General features: G+C 40.3%; 1 protein-coding gene across 1 annotated transcript; it reads right to left on the reverse strand.

Annotated features, from left to right (window-relative positions):
- Positions 1-3,915: 3,915 nt before the first annotated feature.
- On the reverse strand, positions 3,916-13,997 carry LOC116697601 (beta-1,3-N-acetylglucosaminyltransferase lunatic fringe). The gene is made up of 8 exons (XM_032528923.1): positions 13,503-13,997; positions 8,375-8,423; positions 7,860-7,962; positions 7,624-7,777; positions 7,231-7,316; positions 6,969-7,128; positions 6,778-6,863; positions 3,916-5,068 (listed from the first exon to the last, which is right to left on the reverse strand). Exons 1-8 carry the CDS (start codon positions 13,860-13,862, stop codon positions 5,002-5,004), a joined length of 1,065 nt encoding a protein of 354 aa, XP_032384814.1. The 5' UTR covers positions 13,863-13,997; the 3' UTR covers positions 3,916-5,001.
- Between the last annotated feature and the right edge of the window lie 9,076 nt (positions 13,998-23,073).

Here is a 23,073-nt window from a genome sequence, read left to right on the forward strand (position 1 = left end):
GAGCCCTAACATTCAAACACCTTTCAACCACCATTCCTGTATTCCCGCATTTTAATATTGTATTAATAATCAATGACCACTTCTCGTATTAGCGAGACAATCTTAAACTTGTGATTTTACTAGAAAGAAAATGTCCATGTTATGGTAACAATGCTACCTATGGTCTAGTACTTTACAGTGTTTTTTGCACGACAAATGCAAACAATGTTAAGATCTGTGGGACTAGTCACTGATTAATGGCCTTTCATAATGTTTTTAAACTATTACAACACTCTTCATATCACAACATGTTTTTTTGTCTTTCCTTTTTTCTCTCTCTGTCTTGTAAAAAAACAAACTTTAAAGATAAAATAATAGCTAGCTGTTTTGTAGGAGAATAAAGGCAAGAGCAGCGTTTTTCCTCTCTTATTAATGGTGAATGACTCTCTGTCTTGCAATGTTTTAATAAAACTATTCCAGTGTAATCTGCACACCTGACTTAAAGTTGTATTTGAATTCCTGGAATTTGAATTGGGATTTAAAACCAATCTGGTCCGGTCTGCTGTCTTGATATACATACCTGTTTGTATGTATACGGGGTGATTACAGGAGTTCAACTACACCTGTGTCCAGATGTGACAGACAAACAATGTTTTCTATGGCTGTTTTTTATTTTGGTTTAACTAAGATATTAATGATGTACATGTCAAAACTGTGGTAATGATCATTCAGCCTGGAATAAATGTTTAAAAAAAAAAGAAATTAAAGCAACTTTAACATACTGATCAAGACTGCGGGTTTCTTTTGAATGTGAGTGAACAAAGCGTGTTGTGGTAGTCTGTTCATTGGCGTCACTTGATAGATACACACCAATAGCTGAATCTGTCACGTCTGCAACATCTTAGTTTTCACAAATTGGAAACTCACTATACACACTTTCCTACCTTATTGATTTAGTTTCCATCATTTTATTAATTATAATTCATTTCAAATTGTCTAATAATAATTAATAATACTTTATACTGTTTATGTATCCCCATGGGGGAAATTACAATTTACACTCTGTTTAGTTAATCACTGCACATAGGCCGGAAATACACACACACACACACACACACAACACACACACGCTAAGGACCTATTCATGCACTAATGGATAGATGTCAAAGTGAGTGGGCTGCCAGTGCTGGACCAGCGCCCTGAGCGGATGGGGTACAGTGCCTTGCTCAAGAGCACCTGGCAGCACCCAGGAACTGGCATCTCTCCAGCTACCAATCCACACTCTGTACTTTGGTCCGTACTGGGACTTGAACCTGCGACCCTTTGGTTCCCAACCGGACTCCACAGGAATTATGTGCATTACTAATTACATCAAGTAGAGTCATGGAAAATGAATGAAAAAGTCATGGAAAAATGTTGGTTAAAATGCGAATGAACCCCGCACACAGCTAACGGAAAAATATCAAATCTGATCAAAAGAAAATTATTCTATAGCGTATTTACTCAGCATCATGTTTTCTACTATAGACTACTGTTACTAACTCACTGATGCCATGTACATAGAATCATGGGATAGAATCAACTTTATTGGCCGGGTTTCCGTAAAAAAACAAGGAATCTGACTCCGGTTAATCTTTGCTCTCAAAGTACAACACTTTAACATATAAAGAATAAACACAAAAAGCATAGTAAGCAATAATAAAAATATGGCTAAGTATACAGTATAACAATACAATAGAATATACAAATTTAAAAGAAACATATAATAACAATTATAGAGAGGGATGGATCAGGCAATATCAGTATAGTCTGAGATTTAAATATAGTGTACTGTAGCTCTGTTAAGGCATGTAATACCAGGAATTTACATTACATCATCAAACGATGGACTCCACACTCTAAATCAGAGATCACCAACAGGTGGTTCGGGACCCTCAGCGGGTCCTGAGAGTCACTGGAGGGGGGCCTCCAAATTTTTGAAAGTTTTTTTCAAAACTTAAAATGTCTAAACATAATTCCCACATATTATCAGCAAATAGAAATCTCCACTGATGATAGGCTTACTGGCCTATAGGTAGTCACTAAGACAGCCACACAGTCCATCCCAAATTTTCACTGTGCCACATAAAAGATGATTTAAATCGTGCCAACAATTAATATTATATTAGTTTAGTTTTCTATGCACTAAAAAGATATGTGTTAAGTCCACCTTGCACGTTATTGTAGCCCCAGTTAATCATACAACTCCATTTTATACAATATGTGAAGTAGGGGGTCCACGCTCAGTCTCTCTCTCAGTTAAGGGGTCCTTGGTTTAAAAAAACGTTGAACACCCCTGCTATAAATCACGTGTCAAACTCAAGTCCCGCAGGCCGAACGCGACCCAGGTTTTAATCCGGCCCACATAGCAGTTTAGGTTCACAATAAACTTAATCAGGTTCCACGCCATACCCAAAAAGACAGAAAACTGTTTTTCAAACTGAGTCGGGTGTGTGGTAGCCTGCTTTTAAAAATGTAATCTTAGATTTGCTTAATTTGCTAAACTCTATGATGGATAAGTAACTTTTTGTTGACTTTTGTAGTGCTTTATGTCAACAAAAAATAGCGCCAAAGGAAAAAAAAGCAACAAAAGTTAAGAGAAAGCAACGAAAATGATAAAAAATGTGACAAACGTCAAGAAAAGTGACATGCAATACAATAAAAGCATACATACAATAAAAGCATTTCAAAAAGCTGTACGTGTCTGGCCCATGATTTTCATTTTCCAGTGTGGCCCTTAGTGAAAATAAGTTTGACACTCCTGCTCTAAATTGTCTTCTGTTATCTCCATCTAGTGGTCTTTTAGTGCAATTACATCACTCAAGAAGCTCTACTGTACATTACTACTTCTTCTTTAATCTGGAAGGACAGTTTAGGAGGACCCTAGAATGATCAAGTCCTTGGGCGGCTGTGGCTCAGTGGTAGAGCGGTGTCCCGCCAATCAGAAGGTTGGTCCCTGAAGGTCCCTGGCCATGCAGTCCCATGTCTGGGATGCATGTCTTGCATGTTGAACCCAGAACCCTGGAACCGGATCCCTGAGCCATCGGAGTGTAAATGTGTTTGAATGGAGATTGGTTCCTGTACAATGTAAAAGTGAGTAGTCGTAAAGACAAAAAAAAATAACAAGCCAGTCCATTTATCTCCATCTCTGTCCCTTATGTTTACACAGTACATGGACCTTTACTTATGAACCATAATTATGGTAAAGTTGTAAGTCTGTCTGTAAATATACAATATTATGTAAAAAATATATATTAAAAAAGGCTTGTGACAAACAGCAGTGAGACTATTTTAATACACAGTCACACATGCAGCCAGTAGGTGTTTCTCAGAAACATGGTAAACCTCAGAATAACTTCATTAGCCTACTGTATTACTGTTACTGTCTGGTGTGTCACCGGGCGTTAAAGAACTCCACATGCATGCAGGCACGCACGCACACGCACACACACACACTCTTTGTGGGGACCCGTCATTGACATAATGCATTCCCTAGTAGCCCCTTACCTTAACCTTAACCATCACAACTAAATGCCTAATCTTAACCCTTACCCTCACCCTAACCATAACCTTATTCTAACCCTAATCCTCAAACCAAGTCTTAACACTCAAACATCCCTTTAAAGTTCTGGGGTCCAGCACTTAGGCCCCACAAAGCTGTCCGGACTATTGAAGTATAGTGTATTCCTGGTTTTTGGACCTCACGAATGTGGTTAAACAAGAACACACACAGAGTCTCCAGGACCTTGTGTATGGCTCGATCAGATAAGAGGACGGCTGTGGTTGTGGGGGTGTTGTAGATTCGGGGAGAAAGGAACCCAACAGCTCATTAACAAGGTCCGAGGTGAAAGGTTGTAGCACCCAAAGTGATAGCACACAATCATGGAAACACATTCATGTATAACGGACCAAAAATAGTTTTTATTACACGTCCACATACAGTCCAGATACTGGAGAGAGCATGTACGCTTCAGAAGCAACAATTCATCGTATACATTCATTTAACAAGGGATAGAATTTAACTTAATAACTCTTTCTTTCGGTTGTAACAATTGCTTTCAATGCACAGAAAGATAGAAGACGACCCAACATGAGTCATTTGGGGATATCTTTGTTACACTGCTACAGTGTAACACTTTTAAAAGCAGTCTAACAAGATTAACAATCATAATTCAGCCATTTAAATGGATAAAGGCAGGCGATGTCCACCTTTTTAGAAGAATAATTTGTAACAGAGGCCTCACTGGAGGAGTTCCGAATGAGTTTGTGCATTTTGGAAAATACTCATTATTTGCTTTCTTTCAAAGAGTTAGATGAGTCTTTTTTAAAACATAATGAATTGCAAACAGCAGAATTAAAAAAGCAAAGTGCTCCGTCATGATGATATACTTCAGAAAAAAGATAATACTGAACACTGACAAGATAAAACCTCAGATAACACCATCAAAAGTGATTTTGCTTCACTATGTTGAAAAAAAAAAAATGATTATGAGATGTTCCTTCATATATTCACTGTAACGGTGCCATGTATTGAGTCCAAACTGGTTAAAACTGGAGCGTGTAAGGGGCGCAGGATGGGAAAACTAAGAAACATGTTCACAAATTTACCTCCAAAAAAGTATAATAAAAAAAAGAAGGAATAATTCAACATTTTGAAAAATGGGCTTTTTTGCATTCCTGCAGGGAGTTGGATGAGAAGATTGATTCCACTCTAATGTTTTTGACCTTTATTCTTCTTCTTCTCTCTTAAGTCTTCTTCTCTTCCCAACATCAGACTGCTGTGGGGCGTGAGGGAAACATGCATGTCCAAATGTTTCTGAGATTCTTCAGCACTGGTGAGCCAGAGGAGGGCAGCGGTGAGAGTCCCTCTCTGTGTTCTTGGATATCTGCAGTGATTTCCTCCTCCATCAGAGAAAATTGAGTTAAGCCAGACATTTACTTATTCCCCACCTCCACCGGTCTGTCTGTGTCTCTGGATGGGTGTTAAAGTCGCCAGGGCTTGGGGCACCAAGCAGTGTCTGGGTACAGCAGACAATGGACCGACCTGAACCTGAGAAAGAGAGGGAAATGAGTGTACAATGCCTGGAAGCCGCCAACTGGGGATTTCAAAATAAGACTGTGAATACAATTAGCCACACACACACACACACACACACACACACACACACACACACACACACACACACACACACACACACACACACACACACACACACACACACACACACACACCACACACACACACACACACACACACCACACACACACACCACACACACACACACACACACACACACACACACACACAATGAACAAAGCCAGGAAGCTTGTCATAGTAGTAAAACATACACAACAAGAAGCGCTTACATAAGAATTGTAGTACACGTTTAACAGACTGAACAGCTTACAAAAACACAATAAATAAGTTGATTTATTACTTTAATAGGTTTTTAATCTTTTTCAATGAACCAGTCCATCAATAGGTCAACAAGCTTATGTCATTACCTCCAGGCCTCCCTCTCACCCTCTAGGCACACTGCCACCAGTGTCTACTGACAAGCTACAGAAATAATGACAATTCAATACACAATCATACAATTACTGACTAGAGGACAAAGCAAAGAAGGGGAAAGAAAGAAGGGAAGCTGGACACATAAAAAACAAATCCCCTTAATGTCAGGAAGGGCTAAGATAAGATCAGTGTGCGTTTTATCCTTTGCATTGTTTTGTTGGCCTGTTATGTCAGCATGAGCGTAGTTCCCCCCCGGTGATGTGTTACGGCCCCTGTATTGTAAATATACAGAGAAGGTCGCCTTTTGTGTTAGACTAAGCATCACAGACTCGTAACTAAAGTTTCATCTTTATAACTGCCATACATATTATTTCTGTTATTATGTAACATGGATTTGGTTAAATGTATTTAATCATTCATGAATACTGAGTGTCACAATTAGGAACTAAAGTAGATTTTGCGTCTCGTTTGCAACAAGAGAAACACACATGTATAAGAAGTTATTCTCCGTGTGGATGATAAGAGTTACTTGTGTTTTGAGCAAAGATGTAAAAAAGAAGTTTTTTTATTTTAGTTTTTTAGACCAGGTACTTTTAAGTGAACTCATTGCCTTTTGGTTATATGCAGCCAGCGAGGTACAGTATGTGTATTAGGTTGGTATTTCCCCAGTGTATTTGTATTGACCTCTTTATAGTGTATGTAAACCTGTTTACCCTTCATATTGTCATACTGTAGTTTGACGGTGGATTTCACTGACGGTGAATTGCCAATGGCGGTGGATGTGATGGCGGAGAAAGGGACAAGAACAATAGATCCATCAGTAACCAGAACCATGGTGAAGTTTATTCCCGGAGGGCGTGCTAATCTTCTTCTCCATAAGCATTTGGCAAAAATACAATGAATCAATTAAATGGTTAGTTGATCGACAGAAGCTATTTTACTGATCTAGTTCATTAATTAGCTAAGAAAAAATGCCATTTTCTAATTTGAGCTTCTCTCCTGTAAGGATTTGATGCTTTTCTTTGCCTTATGTGACAGTGAACTGAATTTCTTTGCATGTCGTATTGCTGGCCAAACAAAACAAGCCATTTGATGCCATCACCTGGCTTTTGGAAAGTGTGCACTTCTCACTATTTAAAAAAAAAAGCATGGACCAAACACTGAATCAATTAATCATGACGTAATCATTAGTTGCAGCTGTTTATGTTTTACCGTTATGTACTGTAACTTCTAGACAGATATTTTACCTCGTAGGATCTTCATTTTTTGAAAATGGTCCTTTCAGGCTGACGGTGTTTCTGCTGTTTTCCACTGTGCCGTAGCTGAGAGTCACCTAAAGGTGCACAACGACAACAACAACACAAGCGGTTCAGACAGTCGGCAGATCAGGGAGTCTGCGTGTGTGTGTGTGTTTGTGTATGTGTGTGTGTGTGTGTACCTGGTTGTGTATGTCTGACACTAGCCCCAGGTTCTCCAGGTGGGAGTGGAACAATGCCGAGCGGATGAGGCTCACGCCAAGCAGCGCCTCCACGATGTAACCGACGGTGCAGTCGTCCGGGAGGCGAATGTGCTCTGCTGTCGCCATGAAGGTGCCATCACTACACAGAGAAAGAAGTAGCGAGAGCGAGAAAAGAGGTTCTATGATGATTACCTGAAAGAGTGGCGCAGATATCTTATAATTTATCGAAGCGAAGACTTACCTCGCCCAGGGTTTCATCTTGAGAGCGAGGCCATGGCTCAGGCAGAATCCTGCTCCTCCTGTGGCGAACCAGAAACGCACCTGCTTCTGCACACAAACACACAGCGGGAGTGAAGGTTCTGTCTCATACAGCTCTGTCAGTGCTGGAACCTTAGGGTTAGGGAATGACTCACTCTGTGGCTACTTGAACTCAGGAGAAAAACAGACTGAACTGATGTTTCTTTAAAACCCTTTTGTAAATTGAAGAATGTTTTCTTGAAGACTTGAAGAGATTTAGACTAATATTGTAGATATAGGTATAGGTAATAAGGATATGAAGCTGCAGGATTCTAATCGGAATCACAGCTGCTGTCTGTGCACCTGCAAAGTATATCATCCACCAATAAGCGTTTACCATTTCAGTGGTGCCGAGCCTCTCTGTGGCCTCTATTGGTCGCTCCAGGCTGGGCCGGCCGATGTAAACATCCTGTGTGTGACTGTACTGAGACAAGAGCTTTAGGAGGGAGCCGACGTTCACGTAGTTATCATCATCGACGTGACAGAACCACCTGCAACAGATGACAGTTGGGGAAATGCTCTTAGCGTATGTTTAGGGCAAGTGGTACTGTATGTGTGGAGTGTGTGTCTTACTTCTTGCCAGAGTGAATAAAAGTGTCATATTCCAGAGCCATCTTACAGGAGAGGGCCTGGCGATTGTGGGCCGCTGAACAGTTGGTGTTGATCATGTGAGCTCCTGATGATCAAAATCAAACAAAAATCAATAGCCAACCCTGACACAGTGTTAGAATTATAGTAGTTAAGAAAAGATGTCTATTTGATGAAGCAACTTTGACAGAAGCAAGACAGTTGTTAGAAAATCCTAATATGACCCAACTGCTAATAAATATTCAAACACATTTTTCTGCATTGAGTTGTACAATGTGTCTGATAGTGAGAAGAATACCTTATTGAAAGTTAAACAATTCCATGAGTAAGATGAGGAAAGGCCTGTTGATAAAAACTAAAGTGACTTCCTGCACTTCATGGAAACACAGTACTGCCCAGTCAGCAGCCTGGTTCCTGCTTTCCTGCTCACAGACTGCTGCTACTCAGCAAAACTGCTCTGTGAGCGTGTGTGTGTATGTGAGTGTGAGTGTGCAGCTCACCCATCCTTTTCCCCAGCTTCTCGTCCTCTCCATCAGTGAACACGAACGTCTGTGGAAAAAAACACAAACACACACAGCAGTTAATGTTATTCCAGCGGCTTTTAGTGACCGGTGGGGAAACACACTCACGCACTCACTGCTCCGCCATCATGGTTCATGGATGACAGTTTATGATCTCAGGTTTCGTCTCACACACACACACACACACACCCACACACACGCTCCAACACACAAACACACAGCAGCAGCAAGCAAGCAATGCTAATACTGGATGGAGGCCAAGACAAAGGTAAGCCTCTTGTCTATCAGCAGCAGAGCAGCTGGTCTCAACTCTGTAGCTATGTGTGTGTGTGTGTGTGTGTGTGTGTGTGTGTGTGTGTGTTGTATGTGTATGTGAATGTGTACATGAATGTTTATGTGATGAGTGACAGGGTTGAGGGTCACTGCGCACTCAGGAAGCCGTGTAGACCCCTCAACTTTCCACAGGAAGTGAACACACACCCTGGGTGCACATCCAGAGCAAAGTCTGTAAATATTGTCTTGGCTCTGTATCCCAGGACAATAGATTTGAAATGAAACAATGACAATGAGATTAAACTGCTTAATCTCAGCTTCAATGTTAGGCTATTTCAAGCCATACTGGGTAAACAATGGATAATGTTTAGTCCTTTTTTATACAAAGCCCCCACATTCTAGGATAATGCAGCGGGACAATGGTCCTGAACAGATAGACAATGTATCCAAAGAGCTTTCATGGCAGTATAATGTTACTGTCCATTTTTTCACAAGAATAAACTGAAGCCAAAAATGTTCCCGAAACAATCAAAACAAAGTAATGATGCCCAGCATGCATGTGTTTGGTGACGTGCTGGCAAAACAAGACTAAAGTGTTGACAGCAAGGCTGACAGCTCTGTGAGGCTGCACTTAGGCACTGCTTAGAGCTAAATGCTAATGCTAGCAAGGCAATATGCTCACAATAACAGCTCAATGTTTAACAGGTATAATGTTTCCATGTTCACCACTTTAGTTTAGCCTGTTAGCATGCTAACATTTGCTAATTAGTTCTGAACACAAAATACAGCTGAGGTTGATGGGAAGGTAATTAGTTTTGCAGGTATTTGGTAATAAGCCAAAGTATTTGATACAGGAAAATGCTGATGTGATGATGGAGCACAACGAAAAGTGAAGGGACAAAGCCAAACATTCAAGCTAAGACATAAATAACAATATGTTACAGGAGGATAACTATCTTCAATCAATTGTCCTTTGGCATTCTTATAATAACCAAAATATGCCAATGCTTCCCACTTATTCCTCTTAGAGGGCTGACGAATGTCCTGAGCGCTGTCATCTCCTCCTTCCGCCATGATTCCAGCTTCAAGAAATGCACGTTGCAGGCTACGCAGTGCGCCTGCGCGGCAACTTCAGGAGACTCGGATGAAGCTGGGAAGGATTAACCGTCCTGTTGTCCTTGGGTCAAATTTGACCCGTTTCCAAAAAGTTTCTAAATCAGAAATTTGGGTTTTCTTTCAACCAAATTGTCAAAAGAAATAATGTGGAGGTTCCCTGCAACACTCTGCAAATGATCAGTTCACTACTTTAAATTAATTTGGGTGTTTTATTCATTAGCATAGCATTTGAAAAAAAAAAGAAAAAAAAAGGTTAAAACAAGCTTTAAAAACGTGGGAAATAAGCATAAAGTGACATGTATATAACATTGAAAAAAGTTTCAATTTTACATTTTGACTCGGAAAAACAAAAAGTTGCATGGTCGACAGGAAGACATCACGAGGGTTATACACACGGTTTCCACACAATGGTAATCCACCGTGATAATTATGATATTTTAAATGTAAACGGGAATGGTTATCGTCGACATTTTGATCATGGTTTACCATTACACCGGTAATCTTTACATCCCTATTTAGAAAGTAAAGACAGTGAAATATGGTATTTTAAATGTTGTTAAGACTATATGTGTCCTTGAAGTCTATAAAACAGTTTCTCTTTCGAACATCGATGCCAAGTAGACTTTCCACCTGCAAACCAACAGAGCAGTACTTAATGAGTTGCTGCAGCGCAGGCCTGGCAGCACATCAGCAGGAAAGATGCCAAGAGTCTGCTTATGTTGTACATTATAGCCTTCAGATATGAATCATTTACAAAAGACTTGATACCAAATAAAAAAATAGGATGACTTAATTTCAAGTTTGCATTAACATTTTCTATTTACTTTCTGTCCCCTAAACAAGCGAAAATTCATGCTTTTTTTCACATGATTGTAAGCTGTAAAGTCAGCACTTTAACCTCATAGTCAATATTTTACGTTAAATCCAGTGTGCTGGAGTACAGGGACAAGAACAGAAAATATATCCTAATATTTTTTTCTCTTTACTGAACACACTCCCTCAGTCAGAAGCCCTGGCTCAGAGGGATTCCACTCTGCAACCTTCCTGCCATGCAGCACAAATTCAATCATAAATCTTTGGTCCAAGTACTGTGTGATCACATCACTGCCTCTGTTAGAGAGAGAAAAACATATCTGTGTGTTCAGCCAGCTGTGAGTTCTCGTCAGTCTTTTTTTTTCTTTTTTTTCTACCACTCTGAGCCTCTTAAGCCTCTGGAGAGCAGTCAGCTTCTGAGTCTGTTTGAGTGTGTGTCATACCAGTGTGTGCTCGGGCCATGCTGTGAAGGCAGTAGGAGGAGTGTGTGTGTGTGTGTGTGTGTGTGTGTGTGTGTGTGTGTGTGTGTGTGTGGGGGGGGGGGGGGGTTCTCCAGGAGTTGAGCTTTACAACACAGGAAACAAGGGTAACAACAACAACAACCGAGGCAGGTGGTGCCTCTGTGTTTACCCTTGTGATCAGATACTTTTTTAACTTCCCATGAGAAATCTGGTAGTTCCCAGGGCATTTGTGAAGGTAACACTGTGAGAATGTGTTTGTGTATGTGTATGTGTATATGTGTGTGTGTGTGTGTGTGTTGTTGTGTGTGTTTCCATTACTCAGCAGTCTCATAGCATAAAGGTGTGTCTGGGAAACAGGTAGAGTTACACACACCTGACCGTGAGAGCAGATGCAGAAATGCGTCAGACACTGTAACACACACACACACACACACACACACACACACACACACACACACACACACACACACACACACACACACACACACACACACACACACACACACACGTTCTATTTACATGTCAACAGTCTCTGTGCAGCACGAGATGGGACGAGTCCTTCCTTAAACACTGAGGTTTAAATGGGAATCAGAGCGACCGCTGTGCGCGCCACGGTCATGTCTGCATTCGATTACGAGCTTTGAAGCCGCTGGGTGCAGTTTACCACATTCCCATGTGTTTTGCAGCAACAGATTTATCTTTGACTCACTCACCACCGTGATTCACACCAAAAAGCTGTCTTTTTGATCCCAAATATTTCATCTGTGAGGCTCAACATCCCTCTCTCAAATCCAGTAGTCACGTTACAACTCCTCTGGATCACAGGGCTGGTGGTTTAATGACGAGGAAAGGAGGGTTTCAAATAATTGTGTATATGTTGCACATTGTTTTCATTCCTTCTGTGTATATGTTTGGGGTGTTCTGGTATTTTATTTTATTAATAATTATTTTATTTCTTTAAATTCTGTATGGATTTGTCTCTTATACCTGCCGGTGTAACACAGTTATTACCCAGTTTGGGATGCACAACGTCCATCTATCTATCTATCTATCTATCTATCTATCTATTATCTATCTATCTATCTATCCATCTATCCATGATCAGTTGAGGAAGAAGAATTCAGATTTAGAGCTGTTGTCATTAGTATATTAATTAAAAAAAAATAAAGGGCAACAATCAGCAGTGATCATTAAGGTAATTCTAAGCAAAAAAAACACTGAGCCTGAAGAATGGTTCTTTTCTTAAATTATTAATTTTGTTAAATTACTGGTTAGAGTTAGAATTAAGGTGTAAGAGGCATTTTAATGTTTAACCTGGTCCAGGTGGATAATAATCTCAACTTCTTTAATTGATGTTAGGTATTTTACATGCATTGAACTATATTCTATGAGTTTACAGACAAGGTTTTGCATCGCAATATCTGTTTTGCAAAAACAACTAGTTACTACGGCTGTCTCATAATTCTGGTGGTATATAAATTACAATATTTCACTCTTAAATATAGTAGAATAGAAGTTGACAGATGAACTAAAGTACAAGTACCTTAAAATTGTACTTGTGGATTTTGTTTCTTTTCACTTATAAAGCCGCAAAGAACATTATGTCAAAGCCATGACATCACAGTTTTTGTTTGAAGCTGTTTTTTTATCATGCGCCACAGTGGGTCTCTGCATGTTGACGACAGTCTAAACTACAACTGAACAATAGTTTTGTTGTATTTTCATCCTTGAAACAAATCTGCATCTAATTGAGACTAATTAATGCAAGCCAGGGACCATTCATCCATCTGGAGTCCTACAGTATAGTCTTTCCTCTTTTTGTCCCCTGCTTGTATAATGTCAACATGTTAGCAGCGGTGTCGGCCTGTTCTCAGATCTCCCTCTGATACATTACAAAGGCCTCTATATCTCTGTTTTACAATGCGCTGGATCAAAGAGCCTGTCGACCCACTCACATTTCAGGGGGTTAATGGTTTATAACTCACTTGCAATTGCAGCAGGAGGGAAACCTTTATTTTACAACTTCCCTTGACATAGGAACTATTTACACAGGTCACAAGATCACACTTTGCATAAGGCCAGGTCATGTGCATTTAAGCTCTGATCTTAAATTAGGAGAGGGTACTAGACAAATGTTCATTCATGTAACCCTTCAGCCACTGATAAACAACATAAACACAGCACAGGATCTCAAGTTTAATCAAGTCAATTCAATGTGTTATTTATATTAGGCATCCTGTTGATTATCCTACACAAAATAACATAATAAAGGCTGATGATTATCCACTTTCTGAATGGTTTGGTTCCACAATGGTTTGGTGTCTATGAGTCTATTTCAGCTGCATTTGTCATGTGCAAATCATGTTTTTCCTGTATGACATTCAGCTCAATTGTTTCCAAACGACAGGGTGTCAGGTAACCGTCTGATAAGGCGCCAGGCTCACCTGTTGCATGTTTCTGGAGATCCAGGTGTCCAGCAGCAGCTGCAGTCTCTGCCGGTGATATCTTCCGGTGGTCTTCACCGCTATGAACAGGTCGGCCGGGGAGAGATGCTCCACCGGCCCGGGGGGAGCGCTTCTTAGCGGGGGGTCGCTTATCGCTCGCCTCTCCCGGGTGAGTTTCCTGAAATACGCCGAATAGACATTCCCGCTCGTCGTTGCAGGAACCAGAGGCTCCACCGGGTCTCCGCTGCTCGGTTGTCCGACAGTAACGACCAGCATCCCGGTCACGAGCAGACAGGTGACCGCGGCGGCGGCTGCTGAGCTGAAGTTGCTTTTTGATCCACCGGCGGCGGGTTTCCACATTGTGACGGTGGGGACGGTTTTAAAACTTCTTTCATGGACAGAACAAAGTGTAAGAAACTCTTCTCTTTAGTTTACAACATCTCCACCGTGTAGACTTCTGTAACAACCACTCTGTCGGTTTCCGCTGCTTTATTTCACATTGAGTTATAAACTCCACCGGTGGGCAGGACGGTGCCTTGAACCAATAGCCGGTTTGAGCGCTCGGTGTGGGCGGAGTTAACCAGAAAAAGAGGCGGCGAGGTCTCTGGATGAACATCCACATGACGCCGTAGACTGACTCCAGCAGACAGGCAAACTTGATGTAGCAATTTTTAAATACCGGAGCTAAAACGTGCTTTGCAGAACGAAGAAAAATTGAAGATGGAAGAATGTGAAGAAAATATGTAAAACAAAGATAATTACTGTAAGTGTATAATCCACATATTATAAGACGTCTGCTCAGTAAATTCACTAAATTTCCCTTTCAATATGTGGGATTAGGCTATCTTTAAGAATTCGGTGACACTTTACAATAAGGTAGCCTACACAAAACTATGTAGTTAATGTTTAGTTACTGTTTTTCAGAAGGGTAGTTACTTTTTTGTTGTTTTTGTTACTCTTTCAGAAAACAGTAACTACCCTTCTAAAAACAAGTAACTTATCATTAACTTCCTATTTTTTGTGTGTGCGTTATTGTAAAGTGTTAAGAATTCTTATGGTGTTTTTTGCCTCTTCTCACTGCTACTGATGCACTCAATGACACAAGTATTAAAAAAAACAACTGTTATTGCAATGTTTAATATGCAAATTAAAGTATATAATACATATTACAGCTGTTTGGAGTTGCAGAAGATAAAAGCAGCAGTGTGGGTGAATCATTCATTTTCTAAGTGAACAGATGTTGAAGACGACTGTGACATTGGAGTGTGTGCAGTGTTGACACACACACACACACACACACACACACCACACACACACACACACACACACACACACACACACACACACACACACACACACACACACACACATGCAGGAAATTCATGCCAAGCAAACAGGTTGCCAGATCCACCAACCATCTGAGGAATGCTTCCTCTCTAATAATGTGCAGTTTGTCTGTGCTGCATAATCTGTGCCGATCCCTCGAGCTTAGTCAGTATAATATTACATTTTAAGAAACTATCTCTGGATGGACATCGCTGGGAGGGTGGAGGGTTGCATTATGCTGTATAGGTTGCGTTCGAACAAAGTTTGCCTTTTAACAGCCTTATCTTTATACAAACCAGAGAAAACTGATGCACGTATAGTGGACAGTAATGGACACAATACTTAAATTCATAAGACAATCCAGATTCATGGTCCACTTACTAGATTTCTAGTTTACTAGTTTTGATTCCATCCATAGAATTTAAGGATTTGTTGATGTTGTCTTATCTCTATCTTGTGTCTAATTGAAACATAAAAGTGAATTCTCTTCACATTTGTCATGGAAAGGGGCCTGTTGACCTGACCTGGGAAGTCCTAAAGCGGTATGAATGAAATTATATCAGTTACTTAGCTTTCACAACAACAGTCCCATCTCCATGACAAGTAGTCAAACTCCATGTGCTGATGAAGACCTAGTTCAACACTTTAGAAAATAGCAGTGAATGATCCTTGAGTTTGGATTATTTTTTCAAACTGCACTTTCCAAGGTGAAGAATGAATTTCCATTCCTAAAATGTGTAATCAGTATCTGCTAATGTATACATTGCTAACATATTCTGACATACCGTAGAATCAAGTATAAAAATATCCCAACATAAAATCATTACTTCCCATCCTGTAGCTTGACACCATTGAGCTAACAACATGTTACCAATAACTAATTTAACTGGTAGTAAATGTTATAGGAAACACAGTTGGCTTACTAGCATGCATCCCATTTAGTCTTTCACAAGACATTTAAATGTTAAAGCTTCTCAATACTAAAACTTAGCACTTACCAATATTACTGTGCATTCATTTATCTTTGCCCTTGTATTAGTGCAACGTATAGGACATTTAAGGTTGTTTTTTTTCAGTTGTACTGTGTGGTTATATTATCTCACACGATCTAATCATCCGTTAGGGTGGAACATTAGTCATCATGTTGATCCCTGGAAAAAGCTGACTTAAAGACATGTTAGAAGATAGCTTAAGGCAACAGGTGAAAGAAATATGGTATGTCCCTTAATATTCTACAAAACCTTTACCGTTGTACAATGGAGAGTATATTGACAGGTAACATTGTAGTGTGATTTGGTTGGGCTTCTTCACATGACCTTAATCTTCTGACAAGGATGGTCAAAACTGCATCTAAAATCATCGGCGTTCCACTTGAAACGCTGCAACATATTTACTGGAAACGCAGTACTAAGAAGGCACAAGGTATTATGCGGGATTCTAGTCATCCTGCACACAGCTTTCTTCTCCCACCTTCCATCAGGGAGACGTTTGCAGAGAATCCCAATGCGCACATCACGTTATAGGGACAGTTTTTACCCACAGGTAATAAGGTTACTGAATGATGGCACAGCAGGAAGGAGGGCTGTGGCCTGTACTTAGTCACTTAGTCACTATGTCTACTGTGCTGTTTTAAAGTTTTAAATGCTATTTATTATATTATTATTGTTATTATTACAACTGTAATTGTTGACTGGTGTTGAGAGAGTGCAAAAAGGCATAATGCATTTCATTGCGGTGGTACTCTGTACTAAGGTGCATATGACAATAAACTTGAACTGAACATTCTCTTATGGGAACGCTATCAGTTTCCTAGTTTTAATTGGGACCAGTTGTCCAGTGGTGGACTGACCAACTGACCATTAACTGCCATCCCTAAAGCAGCTAGCATGACATAAAATGAGAAGTTACAGGTCATAACCCAATGACTCTGTTTAGGACAAAAACTGGTATTTCTCCACAGACTCCAATTTCACCAATAGAAGTAATGCAATATTTTAGTAACAGAAACACAATGGGTGGAATGTAACTAATTACATTTACTCAAGTTCTGATCATAAGTACAATTTATTCATGTGAGTATTTCCATTTTATGCTACTTTCTATTTCTACTCCACTACTACATTTCACATATAAAACATATTTTGTTTTCTCTTTATGCTTATGATATGACATGATACAGTACTAATCTACCCAGTTCAAAAAATCCAAAAGTGGCTGCACATTCACAAATTACAAAATCCAAATGCTCTTACATGCATTTATAAGTGATAAAAACCATGTAATATAATATTCAAGAATAATACAACACTTTAAAAGAATCCGTTCTGCATAATATTCACTTTTGCTTTTGCCTTAAGTACATTTAGCTGATTTCTGTACTTCTACTTACAGTAAGAAACATTTTGAATTCAGGGCTTTTACTTTCTTGGACTGATATTTTTACTCAAATAAAGGGGTACATCTTCTACCATAGCAGAAACAATGTAACTACCACAACATGTATTGCAGCACCTACTATTTTCAATTCCATATCTGAATATTGCTTGCACGTCCTCTTCTTGAACATAGTAGCAGTACAGTATAAATGACGGGAAGATTAAGCATCAGATGTAAATTTTGGAACCAAAAGGAGGTTTTGTATCTGTAATTCTTATCGCAGAGGCAGATTTCCTGCTCTGCACGACATATAGAGAAAACACTGCTGATAAGGTGAGAAACAGACATATATTGAGAGACTCACCAGCCAAAGAGCAAAGCCAGACCTCTCATTTTCCCCCTTCTGTCTGTCTTTGTCATAAAAAAACCCCAAAGACAAGAGCAGTTTACTGGCTTCACTTTCATCTTACTGGAGATCATGTCGAGCCCAACAGCTGAACTGCACATGCACTTATATACAAGTCCCCTCTTTATGATGGCTTTAATTTCCTCTCTAACCATATCAGTGCAGCCGCATTGTGTGCTGAAGCTGCATTTGTGAGTGTGTATCTGGAGAACGTTGTGGTTGTTGAATACATGTGGATTGAAGAATCTCTATTGATAGTCCTGTCAGAAGCTGTGTGTATGTGTGTGTGTGTGTGTGTGTGTGTGTGCGGATAATTTCCCCTTTTGTCTGTGTTTGGAACATAATGGTTCTCTTTGTGTGATATGTGCAACAGTAACATATAAGGACAGTGAAGCTCAACTTTCCACCAGCTTAATCCCTCTCTCTTTGATTTCTGCTTCTCAAATCTCCCTCCTTTCTCCCCTTCTTTCTTTGTTTCCCCTCCTTTCTTACTTTCTCCTCTCTTGCTTCATCTTGTCTTCAATATGTTGCAGGATTCAGAGTGCAAGGTCACAGTTTTCCAAGCCTCAAGTTGGGACTTTTTGCCTTGTTTCCTCTCACTCTCTCTGAATTGCACACACAGACATGAAAAAAAAAACCTACACATTCTTGGGTTGTAAAAGTCTCTTTCATCTCCACGTTTAAATAAATTGAAGATCAACTGCTTAAATGTGGTTATTCCAGTGAAAAGAGAAACTGTGGAGCTGTGTGATTGCGAGTGGGCAAGAGAACAAACAACAAGGATGTTTTATTCCTTTCTTTTTTACCAGAGCGAGGGATCACTCTCAGACCACATCTAGAGGATAGAAGGATGCAGTGGTGAAGAAAGGGGGAATGGGTAAGGAGGGCGCAATTGATCAGGGTTGGGGGGGAAAAGGAGGAGGGGGAGTTAGATATGTTATAGGTCGCAGTCTGGGACAGAGTTTTGTTGCTATCGTGGTGTCAGTTATGATTTCAAGGGATTCTGGTCCACAATGTGATATTGATTAAAGCTTTTCTCTGCCCTGAAAAAAGGAAACAATTCATATGCTTGTGTATTTGAGCCTGTGTGTGTGTTTAAATGAATACTTTACTAAAAATGGTGTTTTTTGAGTAACCTTAGGCTTGAAGGGTGGCTTTGCGTTTGCCTGGTGAAGGACAGCAGCCTTAGTCACAGCAAAGACCCACGGTATATCAAGGAGAACTTTTCTAAACATCTACGGAAACCTCCCTATGCCAGACCATCCTTCAAGGTGCTGCGGACTAGGGTCTGGCTAGTTCACATAGCGTAGGATGGGAGAATAACCTATTCTGATTTATTGGCATTTCTTTAACCCTTATGTTGTCATCGGGTCAAATTTGACCCATTTTCCTGTTTTTTTATCACAAAAAGTGGCCCTTCGAAATAAGCTGAAAATGTCATTATTGGAAATGTAAAACAACTTACACATGAAAACTTACATTGAAAAAGTGACAAATATATCAGAAAATGTGTTGACTTTTTTCATGGTTGACGGAAAGACAACACAAGGGTTAAATCAATCACAATTGTCATGAGCGCCACTAATCTTCCCATGAAGCCGCTTCCAAATAGCCTCTGGAAAGATTTTGTTTTGGTAAAAAGTTGTTTTTGTCATGCAACAAAAAAAACTCAGATTGGACAGATAGTCTAGCCAACTGTCTCAATTTACCCTGCAGAGATCTGAGGAGCAGTTAACCCTAAACCTCATAATACAACCAGAGTTTCAAATTCCAATAAAGAAAGAAAGCGGAAGGAAACAGACATCGGAGGAAAGATACGCATCCTGCGGCATCGGAGCAATCCCGGAAGTGGAACGTCATGGATATAGACTAAGGGCGCTTTTACATCTATAGTCCTGTGCAAAACTCACCGACACGTCTGGTCTCAGAAACAATGGAGCAACACCACAATTATAACGTCTCAGGTTTCCTGGTTCTTCTTTAGCATTTCTTTTAGAAGAAGGCAAACAATGAACTGCTGGCAGACAGCGAGTGAAGGAGAGAGAGAGATGATGATGTGTTGACACACAGACCAACAGAGATGTGTGCTCAGAACATCTTATGGATCTGAAAGTCATCATCCTTTAAATCATATATCACACAAATCCGTAAATTGTGTGCAAGTTTGAACTTGCAAACTGGCAAATGCTCTGTTCTTGGTTCACTTCCTGCACAGTATTTGGATTGGATCGCGTTCTGACCTAAAGTAAACCAAACTCTTGTTAACTTGGAAGCGAACCGAGACCCCTTCTCACATGAGCCTTCACACCAGCCCAAACGAACCGGACTATCCAATGAAACGCTCCAGGTTTAAACAAGGCAGGTGGGAAAGCAACCTAAAACTGCTCAAACTGATCCTGCACTATAATCCAGTTCTTTGCTCCTGATTCCAAATGTTCATGCAGGAGTAAAGATTTGTGTACGCAAAGCTAAATGACTAACTAGGTAAAGATGGCAGCTGCCCTGGAGCCTCAGGCCCTGTTTAAACCTGGCTCTACTGTAACATGTGTCTTAAGGCGCTGACACACCAACCCGATTATCGGCCGTAGGACAGTCTGGCTAAATTTTCCAAGCAACCTTTCAGCATAAAAGCGTCAGACCACTTAAAAGATGGAAAGAGACAGCATGGGGCCAAACACACACCCATGCTCATCAGGCTGAGATCAAAAAACAACAACATAGGCACAGCCTTTGTGTTCTGTGTATGTTTATGTGTGTGTGTGTGTGTGTGTGTGTGTGTGTGTGAGAGAGAGAGAGAGAGAGAGAGAGAGAGAGAGAGAGTTAACATTGAACAAACACAGTGGTTTTCAGTCTCAAGGACAGACAAATGAGAATAGTCTAGATGAGCACTTTTTCATTCACTCGTTCCTCTATTTTTATCCATTCGTGTTCTCTTTTCTCAGTTCTCTCCATCCACTCAATATTCATCATTATCTCATCCTGTGCCTGTGCTTCACCATCTCTCTGATTCTGTGTCATGCAAGGTACTTTCCACTGCCAAACACTGAATAGAGTAGGGATGCATACGACTGTTTGGTCATTCCAAAAGGTTTTGTGTTCGCTGCTTGTGTTTTACGTCACTTGCCTGTTTTCATGCTGTAATGCAATTAAAATCCCATTAACAGTGAAATATGTGTGTTTTTTCTTAGACCTTCTGTTTCTTCTCCTGAACACATAAACCCACAGACAAGAGACATTTCCTTTCACTATAGGGGATGTTTGACAACTTCCAGTAGGCTATGTGTGTGTATGTGTGTGTGTGTGTGTGTGTGTGTGTGTATATGTGTGCAGCTACAACAAGAGGTCTTGTCATCTTAACCAGGACTGTACAGTCATGTGCTTCTCATTAAAATACCCTCAGTTTTGGATAAAAGGACTGATACACTGCACTGCACAGTCAATATGTTACTGTAATAAAACAAGTGCTGTTTGTGTGTGTGTGTGTGTGTGTGTGTGTGTGTGTGTGTGTGTGTGTGGTCTTTGTTTCATCTTACTGTTACTGTCGGTTGAAGTCTTGATCAAGTATACGACTGCTGTCTCAGCTCAGCTGGAATAATGAACTGTGTCAATATTACTGAAGCCTGAGATGGCGTTATATAGATGACAGTGTGGTAAGGCTGTTGCTGCTGCTGATTATAATGATGATGATGATGATGATGATGATGGTGGTGATTACGCAAAGCTCCGAGCCACATAAGTTTCTAGACTAAAAGAAGAAAGCGAGTCACAATCATATGATTAATCGAAAACAGGAATAAATCTTCATGGATGACCTAGCAGCTACTTACGCAAAGCTGATTAACTCGGACCATGTGAGTCCATTAAATGATATCGCAACAGCACATACCACCCAGTATGTGTGTGTGTGTTTGTGTGTGTGTGTGTGTGTGTGTGTGTGTGTGTGTGTGGGTCAAAGGCGCCTCCCAGGAGCAATTGGAGACATTTATGATCCGGGGGGGGGAATTGAAGCGCAGAATCCCCAATCACAAGATTTCACAGCAGTTAACTAATGAGTCTGCTGATGATGTGCGAGATTGACAAATGTGGCTTTAACAGGCTTGCTGGTGTGTTACTAAAGAGTATGTTTTCGTATAGATTGAATAGGCTCCTCGAGACAAATTTGGGATATGTATAAATAAAATGTACTTCACAGATTTGTATAGTACATATAAGTGTGTGTGTGTGTGTGTGGTGTGTTTGTGTGTGAGAGAGAATGTACATATGAGGCTGTTAGGATTCTGAACAGTGTGTGTGATCAAATAAAAGAAGCTTCTGTGAGAGACTCGGGAGTTCTGAAAATGTAAAATGGCTGTTAAAGGGCGACAAGCCCGTTTCGAAAATACGGCAGAGTCCTTCATTGGTGCATTAATAGTCAGACTGATAACCCTGTAATGCAGTACATGTCAAACATGAATTTGTTTTCTCTCATCACCTCTTTCACTTCCTGCCATCACCTCTCCCACGATCGTACCACAGGCTTCACTGAACCCCCACTGCACATCAACTCTACATGATCACTCACATCAAAGCCAGCGACATGATGATGAAGCCCAGTGTGTAAGGGTGAGAGACCCGAATAGGGCTGGGAGAGACTAATAATGAAGAGGAGAAAAGGGGGGGGGGGGGGGGGGGGGTAAATTTACGGCTGTTTCATTTGGGTCTGAGCCAAAAGACATCTAATCAGTCTGGATTAATATCGCTCCACACACATGTGTACAGCCACACACTCACTGACACACACAGCAAGGGGAATGGGTGAAGGGAAAATAACAAATAAATGAAAAGAAAACAGATGGATCCGAAGGCGAGAGGTTCATGTGTCTGGTGGTGAATACAAACACTTTCCCAGGATAGATAGATAGATAGATAGCTAGATAGAAGATAGATAGATAGATAGATAGATAGATAGATAGATAGATAGATAGATAGATAGATAGATAGATAGATAGATAGATAGATAGATAGATAGATAGATAGATAGATAGATAGATAGATAGATAGATAGATAGATATATAGCTAGATAGATAGATAGATAGATAGATAGATTGATAGATAGAAGATTGAGATGAGATTAAGATGTCTACCAATGAGGTTGAGTGCACTGCCCTGTGTTTTATTGGCTGCTTTATTTAATCAAATGTAAACATTATAGATGTTTTGTGCATCATTTTATTGTCATTTACCCAAAAAATTCAAACTCACATATTAGTATCTTTGGAAACTTTTGCATCACGAGAATAAGAAAAGTTAGTTGGGTTTGAGTAAAGTGTAAAGTGGCTGCACACCATACGTTTGAGACCACCAGCTGGTCAGTGTGGTTTAAGAGGTTAAACTTGTTTTGGTTGCGACTGAAAACTTCGACCCTAGCAGGGTTGACCCTAGTAACCCTTGAATCTAATGGCTGATTTGTTCCCCCTCCCCCG

This window comes from Etheostoma spectabile, chromosome 2 (assembly GCF_008692095.1).
Source record: "Etheostoma spectabile isolate EspeVRDwgs_2016 chromosome 2, UIUC_Espe_1.0, whole genome shotgun sequence".
Classification (NCBI taxonomy): Eukaryota; Metazoa; Chordata; class Actinopteri; order Perciformes; family Percidae; genus Etheostoma; species Etheostoma spectabile.

Excerpts from the sequence above, each read along its gene's own strand:
- LOC116697601 (XM_032528923.1), bottom strand. The coding sequence starts at position 13,862 with ATGTGGAAACCCGCCGCCGGTGGATCAAAAAGCAACTTCAGCTCAGCA. Across the intron at positions 7,129-7,230 it reads AAGATGAAACCCTGGGCGAG|TGATGGCACCTTCATGGCGA; the intron begins GTAAGTCTTCGC and ends TTCTCTGTGTAG. Across the intron at positions 5,069-6,777 it reads AAAAATGAAGATCCTACGAG|GTTCAGGTCGGTCCATTGTC; the intron begins GTAAAATATCTG and ends TCTCTTTCTCAG.